This window comes from Mustela erminea, chromosome 9 (genome assembly GCF_009829155.1).
Source record: "Mustela erminea isolate mMusErm1 chromosome 9, mMusErm1.Pri, whole genome shotgun sequence".
Classification (NCBI taxonomy): Eukaryota; Metazoa; Chordata; class Mammalia; order Carnivora; family Mustelidae; genus Mustela; species Mustela erminea.
In genome coordinates, this window is record NC_045622.1 from 75,473,828 (window position 1) to 75,492,994 (window position 19,167).

The window sequence follows — 19,167 nt, forward strand, 5'->3', positions numbered from 1 at the left end:
TGCTGTTTGTGATTTTCCAAGAACCAGGTAAGTGAATTTCCTCATCTAGCTATGAGTTTAAGGTTCTTTTTTGCTGACTGCTGCTTCTCTATAGCACCCCCTGGTGCCTGACACCAGAGACCACAAGAAGTGATCGGGTGTGGCTCCAGGGGCGTGTGCTGTGATGTGCAGTAGATCAGGGAATATGAGGATTTAAAATCCAATATACAGAGGCCTAGCTATTACTTTAATTATAAGTGTTCTGTGTGTATTTATAGCCAAGTATGGCTTTTTTTCTTGGGTTGTAAGTGCAGATCCTTAAGAATTCTGGTGGTGTGTTTCCTAAGGTATTTACTTTATTTAATAAATTAATAAATAAAATAATTTAATTATTTAATTTAATAAATATTTGTTTAATAATCCCCCCAAAATGTTGGAAGGCCTGAAATAGCCGGTTAATTCTGCCTTTCCTTGTGGTCCTGCTCACGACCCAACATCATTCAAAGGGTAGTACTCTTTGCTAATTTCTCTATAATATAGTAGTTTCTTAACCACTTCTCACATCTTGGGTTTTTTGATTTGATAAAGTTACCTTCAAAATTCTGATTCTTTCTCAAGCTCTTTCTCCCTGCACGTGCTCCCTGCACGCGCGCACGCACACACACACACACACACACACACACAGAGTTTTGCAATTTCAGGTGTTCTGGAAGTTCTCTGAATTGCAGGTTTTGTATTTCTGTAATGAGAACCTAGAGTTTTTGTAGTTGAAAGTTATATCCTCCCCACTTGCATTATTATTAACAGCATTCTGTCTTCCCCCATGTTACTGTTAGCAGTCCCTGAGCAGCAGAGAGACCAGCTTTCTCATCAGTGAAGAACCAGTGGTAAGCAGCCATCACTATACTTTCCTGCATGGACACAAATGGGGTATTATTGTGTAGTCAGAGCGGGTGATGCTCTCTTTCCCAGGTCAGTTATCTTTCAGGTCCTCATACGTGATATTTGAGAATTAATTACTTTGGGAAAAAATCAGTTTCTTATGGGGAAAAAAGTAACATCAAACATATCTATGAGAAATACATATAAATATAAAGCATGGTTGTTTGCTTGCATTTTAATTTCTCAGTTTTACAAATGAGAAAAAAAATGAAGGATCTCAGAGGCTTAATGACTTGACCAAAATTATCCTGACGTTGAAGAGGTGGATCCTGGACTAGAGCTCGAGTTTCTGAACTGTGGTTCAGTATTCTTTCTTCCTATTTCACCCCTTCAGTCCTTTCCCCTTTGAGTACATGCATAAGAAATATCATGAAGTACAATTTATTTAATAATCAAATTTGAATATCAATTAAGAGGTTAGTAAAGGGATTTAAAAATTTTCACTAATTGCTTAGTAAAAAAAAATGATGCTGTTTGGGAAGATGGAGAAATAGAGTTATATTCTTATACTGACAATTTTAACATGGGTGATGTTTTGCTTCCCGTTAGCATACTGATCTGTAATGTTCCAGAATGAAGGATGTGGGGTGATCAAATTATAATAATTGAAACTTTGTTGGTTCTTTTTTTTTTTTTTGGATTATGTAAAACATTTATATTATTCCAAAGTTGAAAGCCATAGATCAAATAAGGTTTAATGGAACCTAAAGCTTATGCTATTTTGCTGTCACTCTTTAAGAAGAATAATGGAACAATAATAATTTACTTTAAAAAATTTACAAACTATTTGACCATGAGGACGTATTGTTAGAATGTCCTTTGAAATACTTGGAGGGGCTGGTGCAAGCAAGAAGCGTAAAGAAGAAAGTAAATAAATTTACCTTTATTAGCTTGAAGGTAAATCTATGTGAGGATGAAACTGTAAAACGCAGCATTTTCAGAGAAAATTTTCTTTTTTGTTTTTCCTCTTAATCCTCTGTAGTAATCATTTGTACTTGGGTTATCCTTTTAACGTGTCCTTTACTTTTCCATTCGTAAGTGTGTGTATGTGTGTGTGTACACATACATCTGTATATTTATATTCCTCCTACTTCTTACACTAAAGGCAGCATACTGTATGTACTGGTCTGTTCCTTCGTTTTCACTTAACATAACCTGAGTTCATGCAATATTGTATGTAGATTTCATTCCTATTCATTTGTATGTTGCGTAATATTACATTGTGGGGGTTTGGCATGGTGTATTCATTCAGTCCCCTTACTGATGCACGTTTGAGTTGTTTTTAATCTTTTGTTATCACAAATATTGTTATAATAAATACCCTTGAGAGTCAATCTTGATAATATTCTGGCCAGTGTTAAATAAGATTTCTGCATAAAAGAATAAACATATATGTAATTTTGCCACATATTGCCAAATTCCCCTATGATTTACATTTCTGACAAGTGTAGGAGGATGCCTGCGTGTTGTCACGGGTTTAGATTTCTGCCTGTCTGGCATTGAGAAGGTTAGTGGCTGTTGGGAGCTCCATCAGTTAGCTGTGTATCTTAGTGTGGTTTATTTATTTTTTATTTTATTTTATTTATTTGACAGGGAGAGATAGATCACAAGTAGGCAGAGCAGCAGGCAGAGAGAGGAGGAAGCAGGCTTCCCGCTGAGCAGAGAGCTGGATGCGGGGCTTAATCCCAGGACCTTGAGATCATGACCTGAGCTGAAGGCAGAGGCCTAACCCACTGAGCCACCCAGGCACCCCCTTAGTGTGGTTTAAATTTTCCTTTCTCTCAGTATGAGTGAGTGGGACATCCATTTTTTCCTGTGTTGATGGTCATTTTACCTTATTTTTTCTGGATAACTCTGTTCATTGATTATGTCTATTTTCTTGTCTGTTAGGTGTTTCCTTTTTCTCTTGAATTTTTTTTTTGGAGCTGTTTACATATTTATTGTTAATCTCCTGCTTGTGATATGAGTTGTAAATAATTTCCCCATTATGTCATATGCTAGTGATTAAAATTCTAGATTCCAAATGATTTGAAAATTATTTATCATTTTTTTTGATAACATTGTCTTTGGTTAAACAGTAAGTTTTGGAAATTAAACAGTAAGCTTCTTTTTAAAATAAACTTTTAATTTGAGTACAGTTTTAGATTTACAGATTTACTGTGAATACAGTAGTACATCAAATTTCTTACACCCCATTTCCATTTTCCTTTGTTATTAGCATCTTTCATTAGTATGGTACAATTAATGAACTATTATTGGTACATTATTATTAACTGAAGTCCATACTTTATTCGGATTTCTGTATTTTTTCCCTAATGTCCTTTTTTCTATTTCAGGATCCCATCAGGCTACTACGTTGCATTTATTTATTTATTTTTAGGTTTTTATTTTAATTCCAGTATAGGCAGCATACAGCGTTTTATTAGTTTCAGGTGTGTAGTATAGCAGTTCACCACTTCCGTACGTCACCTGTTCTCATCACAAGTGCACTCCTTAATCCCCATCACCCGTTTCCCCCGTCCTCCCACCTCCTCCCCTCTAGAAACCATCAGTCGGTTCTCTGTAGTTAAGAATCTGGTTCTCGGTTTGTTTCTCTTTCTTTTTTCCCCTTTGCTTGTTTGTTTTGTTTCTTAAACTCCATGTATGAGTGAGATCATATGTATTTGTCTTTCTCTGACTGACTTACTTCACTTAGCATTATACTCTGTAGCTCCATCCATGTCATTGCAAATGGAACAATTTTATTCTTTTTATGCCTGAATAATATTCCAACGTATATATATGCCACGTCTTCTTTATCCGCATCAATAGATGGACACTTTAGCTGCTTCTGTTATCTTTGACTAATGCTGTTATAAAAATATGGTGTCATGTATCCCTTTGAATTAGTGTTTTTGTATTCTTTGGGGAAATACTTAGTAGTATGATTACGGAATGGTAGGGCCATCTATTTTTTAACTCCTTCCAGAATCTACATAGTATTTTCTACAGCAGCTGCACCAGTTTGCATTCCCACCAACCGTGCATGAGGGTTCCTTTTCCTCCACATCCTCCCCAACACCTGGTTATTTCTTGTCTTGTTCACTTTAGCCCTTTCTGACAGGTGTGAGGTGCTATCTCATTGTAGTTTTGATTTGCATTTCCCTGATGGTAATGAACATCTTTTCATGTGTCTGTTGGCCATCTGGATGTCTTCTTCGGAGAAATGTCCATTCATGCCTTCTGTCCATTTTAAAATTGGATTAGTTGTTGTTGTTGTTGTTTTTAGAAGATTTTATTTATTTATTCATGAGAGACAGAGAGAGAGAGAAAGAGAGGCAGAGGCAGGAGAAGCAGGCTCTCTGCAGAGCAGGGAGCCTGATGTGGGACTAGATTCCAGTTCCCTGGGATCATGACCTGAGCCGAATGCAGATGCTTAACTGACCGAGTCACACAGGCACCCCAAGATTATTTGTTTTTTTGAGTAGTTTCAGTTCTTTATATATTTTAGATCCTAACCCTTTATCAGATATGTCAAGATATTGCAAATATCTTCTCCTATTCTATAGGTTGCCTTTTATTTTTTGTTGATTTTTCCTTTGCTTTGCAGAAGCTTTTATTTTGATGTAATCCTAATAGTTTACTTTTGCTTTTGTTTCCTTTGCCCTAAGAGACTTAGCTAGAAAAAAGTTGCAACAGCAGTGTCAAAGTGGTTACTTCCTTTTTTTTTTTTTTTTTAAGTGGTTACTTCCTATAACCCCTTCTCTTCTAGGATTTCTCACATTTAGGTCTTTAACCCATTTTGAATTTATTTTTACTACACTGTATTTAGTAGGCATGTCTCCTCTTGGCTGTGACAGCTTCTTATACTTTTCATGTTTTTAATGACCTTCAAAGTGTTGAGGAGTACCAACTAGACACTTTGTAGACTGTCCCCAAATTAGGATTTTTCTGATGTTTTTCTCATGATTAGACTGGAGTAAATGTGTTTTGGGGAGAAAGACAATAGAAGTTAAGTGATTTTTCATCACATTATATCAAGTGTATGCCCTGTCAACATGACTTACCATTCTTGATGTTAACTCTGATTGTCTGGTTTAAAGTAGTGTTTGTAATTTTACTCTGCTATAAAGTTATTCTTTTTCTTCTCCCTTTCTATACTATATTCTTTAGAAGAAAGTCAACCTATGAAGCCGACACTTAAGGACTAGGGGGTTGCGTTTCAAGTTCTTAAGGGTAAATGAACTATTTAGAATTCTTCTATATGGAAAATTTATCTCTTATTCATTCATTCATTCATTCATTCATTTATTTCTATCATGATGGACTCATAGATATTTATTTTCTATTTTGTGTTACAAACCCAATACTATTTATTTATTTTTTTGCTCAAATTGTGTGGCTGTGGCTATATGGAACTTTCTTAACCCTATTAATTTCGTTTTGTTTTGTTTTTAACATTTACTTACTTTGTGGCACTGCAACGTGCCCTAAACTCATTTTATTCATTCCTTGTATCAGTCCTGGAATCAACCATTTCTCCAGGGAAATTTTCTTTTAATGTCACAGAAATATTACAAAAGAAGAATCTGTATCAATTAGGGTTCTATCAGCCATAATCAGAGTAGGATAATATGGGGAGGTCTGAACAAAAAACTTTTACAAATATAGGGTGCTAGAGAATGCTGCTATGTATAGCTATAGTATTCATGTATCAATTATTATTGATAGAACTGAAGGGAATAAAAAGAGAGCATCATGTACTGACAAGATTCTTGAGAGGCTCAATGACCTTGAGTGGAGGGGATACAGCCTTCCTGAATCTGACCTCGGGAAGGAAGACACTCATTCTCTGTCTTCTCTTTAATTTAATTTTTAATTAATTTTAATTGATTAATTAATTAAATTAATCAATTAAAATTAATTTTTAATTTAAAATCTTAACAGAAGATTTTTTATTTATTTGACAGAAAGAGACACAGTGAAAAAGGGAACATAAGCAGGAGGAGTGGGAGAGGGAGAAGTAGTCTTCTTGTGGAGGAGGGAACCCGATGTGTGGCTCGATCCCAGAACCCTGGGATCATGACCTAAGCTAAAGGCAGATGCTTACCCACCAAGCCTCCCTGGAATAATTAGTTTTTTTAACATAGCTCCCTTGCATGACAAAATATATTTTAGGCTTAATCATTAAATGAGTAATAATGTTGGCCAGAAAATAAATACATCAGTGGACATTTTATATTATTACATTTCATGTATGTATGTGCACACACACACACACACACACACACATGTTCTTACTAGTTAAAACATTTTTAAAGTAAGTATGTTATTAAAAAAATAATAATGAATATTTTAACATTATATTAGTTGAATTTTTGGAAAAAAGGGAGCAACCTTATCCCTGCATATTGGTCTATCTCAGCAATGAATTGCAGTTGCCTGTTTGGGGGCCTTTTGCAAATGTGTCATTGGTGTATTTAAAATTGAGCTTTGCATATTTATAGTTAACATTGTATAGCCAAATTTGTCAAATATACTCATAGTTGATAAAAATGATATATTTTATTCATTTTAACTTCAAAAATTTCTTTCCCATAAAGCAATGGATAAACAAATAGGAAGACTCTTAAGTATAAGGGATTAGAGATTCATAAAATCCCATTTCACAGTGAATTCCCAAGAAGTCATAATACTTCTCATGTCTTCAATTTTAGAGATCTGCTCTATCACTTCAAATGTCTTCAGAGTGGAAAAAAAAAAAAAATTCCATTTGAACTACCTTCACCAGAAAATGCATCCTAAATTCTTTTTGCAAAAAACATCCAAAGCTTTTCTTCTACAAACTCCCCCCCGCCAAAACCACACCAAAACAAAAACAAAGAAAATGACCAAATGAGAGGGAGCATTGACATTATTTTTCCTATTTCTATAGAAGGAGTGTTGGGGCACCTGGGTGGCTCAGTCAGTTAAGCATCTGACTCTTGATTTTGTCTGAGGTTATGGTCTCAGGGACATGGGATCAAGCCCTGTGTTGGGCTCCATGTTCAGTGGGGAGTCTGCTTGGGATTCCCCCTCTCACTCTCCCTCTTTCCCTCCCACTGCTCATGTGCTCTCTCTGTCTCTCTCATAAATAAATAAATAAATAAATAAATAAATAAATAACTTTTTTTTTTTTTTTTTTTAAAAAGGGGACTGGCTACTTCTTGGTGAAATAGATTGAGAAATTCAGATACTGAAATTTTTATTTTTCTTGCCATGTAAGACCAGAATCTTTTGTCATTTTTCCTAGGATTCTTCTCATAAGTCTGATTCTCTTTTTATGTGCAAATATCCATTTTCTTAAATTTTTTACTACATGGTTAATTATTCTATGATTTTTATGTGCTGGTCTTTGAGGAACAGTCTTAATTAAAGCTTGGTGTTTCACTATACATTCTTAAGGTCCATTGCAAGTATATGGAAATATTTCTGTCTGATTAGCCCATTTAATATTTCAAACTAGAAAAATAGATAGAAAGGAAATTCCACATGGCTGTTACTGTATATTTTGAAGCTATAGTTTAAGCATAGAAATATGTAGACCACAGGGGCTGAGACTATGAAATACACTCAAAGCAATCTTCAAGGAAGTTACACATATACTATCAAAGCAAAGTCTGTTGCCCAATCCACAAGCATTGGCATATCCAGATATGGTTACACATAACTGGGGATTCTCCAAATTAACTTCCATTTACTAAATTGAAACTTACATATATAATATTAAAACTTGTCAGATACAACATAGAATTTGTTTAGGATTTAGACAAACATATTTTTCAAGAAGGAATATTTTACCAGTGTCCTAAGAATTTGCTGGTAGTTGATTTTTGTTGTTTTTATTATTTTATTGGGTGAACACTAAGGGTGTACAAGCCTTTTGTGTACCTAGTTGATTCTGTGTCTTTATTACCATTTGCTGATAATTAATAAGAATCTACCTGATAACATTAAACAAATAGAGTACCCAGTGTTTGGCACAAAGAAATTAAGATATGGTAGCTTTTAATTAGTTTTAATTAGTTTTTAATTGCTATGGCTTTTGTTTAAATTTAGGACTTGTATAGGATCCACTCAGTAGTGATTTTCGTAATTTGTAGATTGAGTGTCTCCATCCTTAACCTCAAGGGTTAATGTAGATTTAAATGTGAAATCAAATCCTCAAGAGCAGCTGGGCTTGGTCTTACTTAGGAATTCAGAGCACTGAATGGCTTCCTGTATTACAACTCCCTGAGTTGTACTGATTTTCATTCGCTTACAGTATTTTTTACCAGAACTGTCTGTGATACTGGACTTTCATACCCTGCTCCTCTGTCACCAGTGATACAGTAGCAGAGACAGGAGCCAGAGTCAGCAATTTCTCAAGTGCTTCCTGCTCTCCCACACTGAGTAGTGCCTCTATTGGTCAGTAGCTGGTCTATTGAAGACATTCAAAAATGGCCAAGGAAGGGTGTGAGGAAAAAAATACATAAAGAGAGAGGAATGCAGATGAGTGATCAGAATTACATATAGAGAGAGAACGATGCCATTGACAACTCCTACTACGTGGCTCCAGTAATTCAGGTTATCAACACTACTCCTAAAGAAAGGACTCTAAAGTATCTTCATATGAATAAATTAGATTAAATTTAATAAATTGAAATTACGTAGGGAAAACTTTTATGAAAAGTTTATAATATATGAAAGTTTATTTTAATATTATGGTAATATTATGAAAAAGGCAAGAAACTGCATACATTAAATGATTTACTATATTAAAAAATTCAGTGCTTGAAGAAAGCCAGAAACAAATACATCAAATAGTTACTAAGGTAACAAGGAAATAGCACTGATTTTAAAAAATGCCTTTTCATTAGTTTCAGTGTTACCCATTTAAACATAATTTAGCACATGATGGAAATTTATAACAAAGTTATTAATTCTGTAATTTTTATCACTAGAACATAATTTTATCTTTTTGTGATCAAGTCCTTTGCTGGTGATCTTGTAATATATTTAAAATTAAGTTTAGGGGAACCTGGGTGGCTTAGTTGGTTAAGCAGCTGCCTTCGGCTCAGGTCATGATTCTAGGGTCCTGGGATCGAGCCCTGCATCAGGCTCCCGACTCAGCAGAGAGCCTGCTTCTCTCTCTCTCCCTCTGCCTGTTGCTCTGCTTACTTGTGCTCTCTCTCTGTCAAATAAACAAATAAAATCTTAAGGAAAAAAATTAAGTTTAAAACATATTAACTGTTGAGAGGGGCGCCTGGGTGGCTCAGTGGGTTAAGCCACTGCCTTTGGCTCAGGTCATGATCCCAGGGTCCTGGGATCGAGTCCCGCATCAGGCTCTCTGCTCAGCGGGGAGCCTGCTTCCCTCTCTCTCTCTCTGCCTGCCTCTCCGGCTACTTGTGATTTCTCTCTGTCAAATAAATAAATAAAATCTTAAAAAAAAAAAAAACATATTAACTGTTGAGGCAATATGTTTTCATGGTCAACTGCTGGTATTGATCCCATTGGCTTTTATATTTTGAAGAGATGTATTGGGAAAGCTGCAAACTAACTTGATATTAGATGTATTTATTGAAGAAGGCTTTTTAGCAATCATCTGAGTAACTTTTTAAACCCTGCACTCTTAGCAAGTCTTAAATGTATGGTACTTAGTTAATTCATGACCCTAGGCCCAACTTAAGATTTTATTTATTTATTTGAGAGAGAGAGAGCACACACAAGCGTGGGGAAAGGCACTGGGAGAGGGAAAAGCAAACTCCCCACTGAGAGGGAGCCTGATGCAGGGTTGGATTCCAGGACTCTGAGATAATGACCTGAGCCAAAGATAGATGCTTCATGGACTGAGCCTCCCAGGCGTCCCATGGGCCAGCTTATGGTATAGGCACTGTGGGCGCTGTGCCTACTTGGGCCTACGACACTTTTTGGAGCCCATGGAAATGTTTTTATTTTAATTTCTTCTAAAATAAAAATTAAACAAAAAGAACCCATAAAAGGGCAACTGGGTGGCTTGGTGGATTGGGCCTATGACTTCAGCTTGGGTTGTGGTTTGGGGTCTTGGGATCGAGCCCCGAGTTGGGCTCTCTGCTCAGCGGGGAACCTGCTTCCCTCTCTTTCTGCCTGCCTCTCTGCCTACTTGTGATCTCTGTCAAATAAATAAAAATACTCTTTAAATAAAAACCATAAATATAATTGTATGTATATATGAAAAAATATACACACGTACCTATGTATATTCATTTATTTCTTCTATTTATTTAAACATTTTTAAATATTTTACTTACTTATTTGTCAGAGAGAGAGAGTGAGAGAGTACAAGCAGGGGGAGCAGCAGGGGCAGAGGGAGAAGCAGGCTCCCCACTGAACGGGGAGCCTGAAGCGAGGCTGCATCCCAGGACTCCAGGATTGTGATCTGAGCAGAAAAAAGACAGTTAACTGACTGAGCCACCCAAGTTCCCCTCATTTATTTCTTTTTAAATTGAAAAAAAATTTTTTTAATGGTGGAAAGAGCCCACAGAAAGCAAAGAGGTCAGACAGAGCCCTTGAAAGTTATAATGTGGTCCTGCATGACCATTTAGTGTGCAACTCTTTCCTTTCCCTTAATGATTCTGTGATAAATTTAGGAAAAAACATCTGAGAATAACTAACTTGTGGATCTCATGAAAGATCCTAAGAAAATCAAAGTGCTAAGATGAAAAATCTCAGCCCAGCAGAAAAATGCAGTTTAAAATGTGCTTTATACAGGATGCCTGGGTGACTCAGTTAAGTGTCTACCTTCTACTCAGGTCATGATCCCAGGGTCCTGGGATTGAGTCCCACATCAGGCTCCCTGCTCAGCGGGAGCTTGTGCTCTTTCTCTTTCTCTGACAAATAAATAAAATCTTAAATCTAAAAAATAAAAGGATTTAAAAAATAGAAAAAAATATGCTTTATGCAATAACCAGCATCCTTCTGGTTATTAAGCAACCGGCGGTATTCTTAAGCAGCAGCGGTATTAACTTGGCTGTACATAGCTGGTCCTTGGTTTGTAGAGCAGGGATTTTTCACTGCAGCAATCACCTTTGCTTAGGTGATTAGGTCTAGCTTATTGTAAGAAAACAACAGTTTCGGCAAAACTTTTTTCCATGGCGAGAACTAAAACTTTTTATTGACAGTTTTATTAGAATATTTATATTTCACTGTATTATAAAATAAACATAGCACTTGCCTTTTTGTGCCATTGTTTGGCTTTCTTTAAAATATTATTGATTTTCCCAGATGTTTTAGGTAATTGCCTTGGTGTCTTAAAAATAACAGTCATAGGTGCACCTGGGTGGCTCAGTGGGTTAAAGCCTCTGCCTTCGGCTCAGGTCATGATCCCAGGGTTTCAGAGTCGAGCCCTGCATCGGGCTCTCTGCTCAACAGGAGCTCAAAGGAGCCTGCTTTCCTTCCTCTCTCTCTGCCTGCCTCTCTGCCTACTTGTGATCTCTGTCTGCCAGATAAGTGGATAAAATCTTTAAAAAATCAAATAAATAAATAAATAAATAAATAACAGTCATAGTGACTGAAGATCGAAGACAGCTCAGCATTTAAGTAACCAAATGTCTTTCCCTTTCTTTACCCCAGTATTTTGGGAGGCTATGAAATATTTTATGCTATGAGGTGAACTTTTCATACCATATAGTAGAATTGTACTGATTTTACTTTCTTTGCCTGCTTTATATGGGCATACTTAATATTTTCCCTCCTTCTCATGTTTTCCTTCATTATTTTTCTCTCTCTCCTTTCTTCCTTAATTCAGTTCCACAAATACATATTACTTAAAGTTACTGTATCAATAACTTAGGGAAATTTACCTTGAAGTCTCTTTTCCCCCCTTTTCTTTATTCTTTATTGTTTTCTTCCTATATTTGTTCTTCTTTCCCTCTCACTAGTTTCTCCCACCCTCGAACTTTATTTTTAATTTTTAAATTTAAATTCAATAAGCCAGCATATAGTACATCGTTAGTTACAGATGTAGTGTTCAATAATTTATCAGATGCGTGTTACACCCAGTGCTCATCATATCATGTGCCCTCCTTAATCCCACCCTTCAGGTTTAATTGCCACACACACACACACACACACACACACTCACTTGAGTGATCATACTGAAGGTTTGTGTATTTGCATGCCTGCGTTTTGGAGATCTTTAATGTCGGGCAGAATTTGCTAACTTTCTGTTGATTGTTTCACAGTCTGCAAAGCGATTCAATTTGTTCCTGAGGCGACGTCTTATGGTAAAACAAGCCCTGAATGATGCTGCTTATGCTTTGGCTGGCTGCAGTGATAGACCCAGTCACTTTTATTCCAATGTATACCTGTGATTTGGGGGGACTTTGCCACTGATTCCCAGTACCCAGGCAACTGAGATCTTAGAATGGTGATTCTTAATTGTTTCTGGATCTGATTAAAGCTGTAGACCTTTTTCTAAAAAATGTATATGTGTGTCTGTGCATATACATATAATTTATGTATATATTATATATAATATATATTTGGTATGTATACATATTTCTAGTTATTATGTATACTAATATATAATATATATTTATATTTGGCATGTCCATATGTATACACACATACACACACACATATATTACATACATATACATACATACACACAATTTGCCTACAGTTTTAGAAGTTTATGAGCTCCCAATAGGGATCCTGGACTATGAACCTTAGAATAACTACCTCATTCAAAGAAAAGGCACTCGGATGTTTGCCTCATTATAAATTGGCATTTCTAAGAACAAATCAAATATAAACACAGATACGTAGACACATTGCAAAATATTATCTTATTGTCATGTCTTGAGCAAAACAGAAGAATGATTTTTTTAATAGCCTTCAGTTATATGTAAGAAGGTTATCAGGCTTTTCTACCCTAGTTTTCTTCAACCAGTATTTTGTTAATGGTACTAAGTCATGTGCCTCATGGTGATTGACAAGGTTAATGGTGATTTCTCCATATTTTTAAACATTTTACTGTTAATATTGGGGCATGACATAATGAAGGAAGTTTGGGTTTTCCTAGGTAGCATTTGGCTTTCAGAAGAGAAGTGTATATACCCATTTTGACTGAACACTCAGAAAAAACTAGAGTCACTATTCTTCTAGTTACTTCATTTATTCCCTAATGGTTAAATACTCTGAGTGTGATTTTTGTTGATTTCTATGTACACGTCTTCTGTCATCAGAACTTCTAGGTGGACCTAGATTTAGCTTGCCAAACAATAAAAGCACTTGTAAATATATATTGTTTCAAAAATAATCTCTACCATGCAAATTTCAGCTTTTACAAACTAAGAGCAAAATAACGATTTTCCCTATAATTTTTTGCTTTATGTGTAGTCCAATTAGTCCTTTTTTTTCCCTGCCCCAGTTTGGCTTCCATGAGTTTTGGTGGATTTCATAGAATATGCTAATATTATGATGATCTACAAGAGCTCAAATGATTTTTTTGTTTTATTGCTTTTCCTTCCTGTAGTTATTTATATAAACTAAGAGGTAACATAAGAGTGAGTTTTCTCAGATTCTTTTACTTTCTTTTAGGAAAAGGGAGATGATTATGCGTCTTTTGTTAGGGTACAGAGAACTCAGACATAACATTTGAAGTACTGTATTCTGATACTGACACTGGAGAGTCCCTGGATGTGTGTTGTTTCTTTGTTTATTTTCGCACTCATTTCCTCTGGCGCATTGGGAGCTAGTTCTTCGCAAGACACATCAGCCCAGCCTTCACTCAGATAAAATACAGTGACTTTGTTCAAAGACCAGGTCAAACATGAGATTTTTGTCTTATACGTGACTGGTCTGTACCCATTCCTTTTTAGGGGAGGTCTCCTCGGTCTGCCTTGGGTGAAAAACAGCATAGAGTGCCATAAGAGAAACTCATAAACTAACATAAATACCAGTTATGAAATGTAAAAACATACAGTTCTCCATTCACAAGTTGGCTGAAGCACTTGGAAAATTTCCCATGTTAAATTATGCATCTTAGCGTTAGAGAGATCACTGATACCTACTGAATCAACTATTTACATCATTCTAAGTAGTGTATGTGGGATATTCCAAATATTACATACTGCATATTACAAATAAACTGAGGAAAGCCAAACTAGTCCAACATGAGATCTTTTCTTCTGAAGCTCTCTCGTGTTTTTATGGTTCTGAAAGTGAAGGAATTAATGAACTATACAACGTGGGAACATTGAATTTGTCAGTCTGACTATTACAAGGAGAGAGTTGATAACAGAGATTTTAAGCAATGGATGGCTTCTGGCTCACTTAGGGATTGGTGTTGAAAGGAGATCTGCATGGGTCTAGTTTACTTACAGGAAACACAGCTGGCAAGCTACCTGCTTTCTAATTTTTAACTGCACCTTGATTTCGTTTTAACCCTTTGGAAGTTGAATTAAGGAAAGTGGCAGTTTTATGAAAATAGTATAAGCATGAGTCATCAATTAATTTTCTTAGAGCGAGATGCATTAATTGGTCTATAGTTAATTACACCTCCAAAGTAGTGTGTGAACATGAAGTATCTGTCAGACTAATTGGCATGTGTTTTAATAAAGATAACAAGGCTCCCTCTGAATATGAATTTTGGGATCAGTGTATACATATGTTTATTTTATATTTTGGTATAATTGCAGTAGGGAAATGCTTAGCCTTCTTGAATCTTTCATATATATATAGATATAGATACATACATACATACATACATATATCTATATATATATTCTTTATGGAATTTCACTTTCAAAAACAAACGTAATCTATTGATGAAAATTCTGGTGATTTGTCTTCACCTGCCATTTCAGGACTGAAAAAAAAAATTAAACCAAATTTTAGCTAATTCTTTTCATGTTTTTGCCATTTGAAAATAAAACTGTCAGAGTTGTGTCATTCGTGTCTCCTGCAGTTTAAAAAGGATGAACAAAGCAAAGATTCTATCTTCTTCCGAGACGGGATTAGGCAAATTGATTTTGTGCTCTCCTATGTTGATGACATTAAGAAAGAAGCGGAATTAAAGGCGGTAAGTACTTAGGTGAGAGAAATGAGAATCATTAAAAGAAGCAGTTTCTGTAGTTCAACAGGGTTGTTCCCATGGAATTAAATTGTAGAAGTTCCTGAAAGCTGAGACTCGGTCAGAAACCTAAGAATGGATTGGATGTGTAAAGTCGATTTGGTTTTTTTTGGACTTTTTTGAACCCTATCTTCTTTATCTTCTTCCAAGGGACTGGTACTTTTTAATGTAACTCCACAGTATTAAATGTAAACTTAAAAATTTGAGGTGTATGTCTGAATATGATATTCATTTTTTTTTTGCAGGCAGTTTTCATTTTGAAAATGTATGGCTAATCCATACATTTAGTCTGAAATAGCCTTCACATTATGCTCGAGATTCCTTATCCTTTTTTCTTTACTATGAGACATCAGTTTCTGAGCTTATAGGTATTCGTTGTTTAATTCGTTTACTGTGTCCAGCACCACAGATTAAGTTCATGAGACTGAGGACTATGTCCTGGTCACTGCTGTATACCAGATACCTTAAGCACCAGGGGCAGTATCAATGCTCTATAAATATTAGATATTTGAAATAGTGAATTGATAAATGAGTCCATATGTGTAACATGTACACACATTTGCTAACTACTGACATGGGAAATAAATATCATATAAAATAAAAATTTAAAAAAATAGGTATTATTCCATAAGACCCTGTCCCTTTCTTCTACTGTTTTTCCCTGGAAGCCCTTCCAACGACCCCTGAAACCCACCCCCATTACCATTTTCCTTTTCTCTAAATGTCCCCCTGAAACCGGACTCTTCACTGAGGTTCACTGCCTTCTCCAAGAGTCCTCTCAGGTAGTGGTTGGTTTTCACCATGGGACCTTTTTCTGGAGATGGGTAAATGCCTGCCCTCCTCCCGCCTCATTGTTGATTACAGTCTGTTCTTCCTACCTTATCCCTAAAGTTCCCTGAACTCTAACTCCCATCAGATGAATCACTGCCCTGCTTTGCTGCTGTCATTAATAATCTTTCCCTGGGTCTTCCATTTTATTTCTCAACAGTTTGAGCTCCCGGTTCACTCTCATTCTCTCCACCAATATTCCTCTTAAGACATTGATGATTGCAATAGATGACTGTTTTAGGATCCTATCCACTTTCTTCCTTGAGCTCCCTTTCTATTTATCTTAGTCTCTGGCTTCACCATTCACTTCCCTAGAACTTGTCATTACTAATATCTTGTTCCGGACATCTAACTACCTGACCAACCCCTCAAATATTTCTGACCAATACCCTTCCTTCAAGCAGGACCAGATAAGATACAATTACCATAACCCCCTTTTCACAGCTGGTTCTTACCCACTGCTTTCTTATGCTGATCCAGCTTAAATCTCAGAATCAATGAATGTAATCATTCTATTATGTTTGGCTTCAGACCCCCGCCCCCTCTCATTGTGCTTCCTTGGCAAAACAGCGACTGCAGTTAAACTCACCTTTCTACGGACTGGTACCGGAACCAGGCAGAAAGGACACACGGTTCGATTACAGATTTTAGATTTTAGCTCATGTCTGTGCCCGTGGACCCCAGCCGAGTGGAGTCAGCCACGCCTCTGCACAAATGCTTCACCTCCTTATTCAGTTCCCTTTCCCACTCTGCCAGAACAAAAACTTTCACTTGATCTCAGTTTCCCTGTCAGCTACTATTCTTTTCTCAAATCTCTTTTCTGTCCCATTTAAACCCATTCCCATCAGGCCATCACCTCAACCATTCTGCTCATTTTCATATAAATAAATTCAGTGATAGAGTCTCAACCCACATCTTACTTGACTTATTAGCAGCAGGTGCCACAGTTTCTCATTCCCTTCTCATATGTATGTTCTCCACTTAACTTCCACAACTCCATATCCTCTTAGTTGTTCCCTTATTTTGTTAGTTGCTCCTTCTCAATCTTTTCCTCTCCCGGATCCTTTGTTATTGTGGTGCCTCCAGGTCCAATCCATAATCCTCTTTTTTCCCCATGCTGCACGCGTTTCTTTGATGACACATTCAGTCTCGGGCAGTTGTAAAACCACATCTGTGAATTCTGAAGTTCACCTTCCGGTCCCTTCTTCTCTCCCAAATGACTATTTTTTGTCTCCACTTGGAAGTCTCATAGACTTCTCAGATTTGGCAGGTCCAAAATGCACTCCTGAATATCCTCCACCTTTCCTAAAATCCCCATCTATTTATAGGTCTTCCTCATCTATAGTTACTGATCCTACATTTTAGAAGTCGCAAAGTATGTAATTTAAACTGTGTTGCTAATGGTCCAGTTAAGCCACTTTTTAGCATATGCCCGTAGAACTTAAATATCATGGAAATTTGATACCCACCATCATTCATTTAAAAAAAAAATGTGTTATATGAAGAAATCCTTCTTCCGCACTTGAAATTTTACATCATTTGTTTTTCTCCTTTACTTCAAATTTCCATCCCATTTTCCCCACTTAAATTTTTCCTGAAATAAATGTTTTATTACCTCTGGGAGTCTTTTGTTTGTTCATCTGTAAGTTTGCTGCAACAAATATATGAATACACATTGAAATGTTTTTATATCCCTTAACCAGAACAGTCCAAGCCTTAAACTTTTCCTTTTGTTTTGAGTTTTTTAAACAATTGTGCAAATATATCATTTATAAAGCATCATGAATGTGTTACAAAATTTGACAATCATCAGACAGAAAAATAAACTCATCATAAGTTCATCAGTTAATGAGATGGACAGAGGGGCTTTAAATATATTTTATTTATAGATGAACAACAATTATCTCCCAAATAAGATGGTTCAATTTCAACTATATTCCTCTCTTGTTTTTACATGGTAGTATAAATTAAACTTGTTCAGATAAATAAGTGGATTGAAATAGAAAGATTATTATTTAAGCATTTTTAATCTCTTGGACTTCTGAATTCTCTCTCCAGATTATAGTGGTGTATCATAAAAGTAGTGTTTAATTGTCTATCGGCAATTAAAGATTTAAATTTAAATCTTCACTTTTGTTGAACTCAGAGAATTGGCAGCCATGTAAATTGGAAAAGCGTTTGTTACTAGAATGAAAGAGTTGCTTGCTTTCTCAGTTCTGATAAGAGTATTTTGAATATCTCCTTGATTTTTCCTTGTTCCCTTCCCCCTCCCCCTCTTTTTCTTTGATCTTCTTGAAGTTTGCTATTTGCCTCAGTCTGATAACATAAAAGAAGGGCAATTAGGAAGGGGTAATGGAGAGGAAACTTTGTACCAGTATCAGACCTTTTCTCATCTGTAGCAAACTTTGCAAATGGAGAAAAAGAGGACATTAAATTATCTTTTACTCCTTGTAAAGTTTGAAGATAAAGCAAGGTAGACCTATCCATTTGAAGGTAAACATTCTATATTATCATTATAAAGGCTTTTAAATTTTCAGTAACTATAGAATCCTTCACACTTAATTATAATGAAGGCCAAAGGATTTTTCAATAATCAGTGCATTGTTTGAAGCCCACAAGTAATGATCGTTTTAATTTAATTTAATTTAATTTTTTTTCTAAGTGAAGCTATTCTGTCCTTAAAGATTAAAAAGTCATAATGATATTTTGGCTTAAAATTAAGTTAAATAGATCATTTCTCTTTAAGAGTATTGCTGTGTTTGTCATACGGAGTCTTCCTAACTAGGAGCTTGATATCTCCCTGTTTACCAAGTTTTAAAAAAATCTCACTTAGTAAAGTTTCGCATGTATTTTCAGATGGAGGTCCTGCACATTTCCTGGAAATTATTCCTAGATATGTTAGATTTTTATAGTTATATTGTGAATTTTAGCACAGGTGAGTAGCAGGCCATGGTGCTAAGATGCAGGTAATACATAAAATACTTTTACAAATAACCATGGGAGGGGCAGAGGACCATCTTGAATAATAAGCCTGTTTTGTCACTGGGCAAAGAAGAGTGTCCTAAATAATGCTATTGATTTGTTTTTCCATAGGAAAGGAGAAAAGAATTTGAACAAAATCTTAGAAAAACAGGTCTTGAGTTGGAAATTGAAGACAAAAGGGTAAGTGTAGTTGTTAATTTTTTATCACAGTTTTGGTGTTTAAAGCATCATTTTCTTCTACAGCCTTTGACCAGATGGACTTCGTGTTTGGGAGTGATACAGTAGTTTCTCTGTACAGATACGCAGAGGTAGGGCCTGTGGTC

General features: G+C 35.9%; 1 protein-coding gene across 8 annotated transcripts in view; it reads left to right on the forward strand.

Moving 5' to 3' along the window:
• Positions 1–19,167, forward strand: part of ANO5 (anoctamin 5) — a 96,041-nt gene that overhangs the window by 20,043 nt on the left and 56,831 nt on the right. For 3 of the 8 annotated variants that reach the window (XM_032359032.1, XM_032359031.1, XM_032359038.1), the window contains 5 exons: positions 22–27; positions 816–866; positions 12,141–12,182; positions 14,870–14,983; positions 18,956–19,024. In XM_032359032.1, coding sequence (XP_032214923.1) covers positions 22–27; positions 816–866; positions 12,141–12,182; positions 14,870–14,983; positions 18,956–19,024 — 282 coding nt within the window. The remainder of the gene's footprint in view (positions 1–21; positions 28–815; positions 867–12,140; positions 12,183–14,869; positions 14,984–18,955; positions 19,025–19,167) is intronic. The other 5 variants (XM_032359033.1, XM_032359035.1, XM_032359034.1 and 2 more) reach the window with 3 other exon arrangements.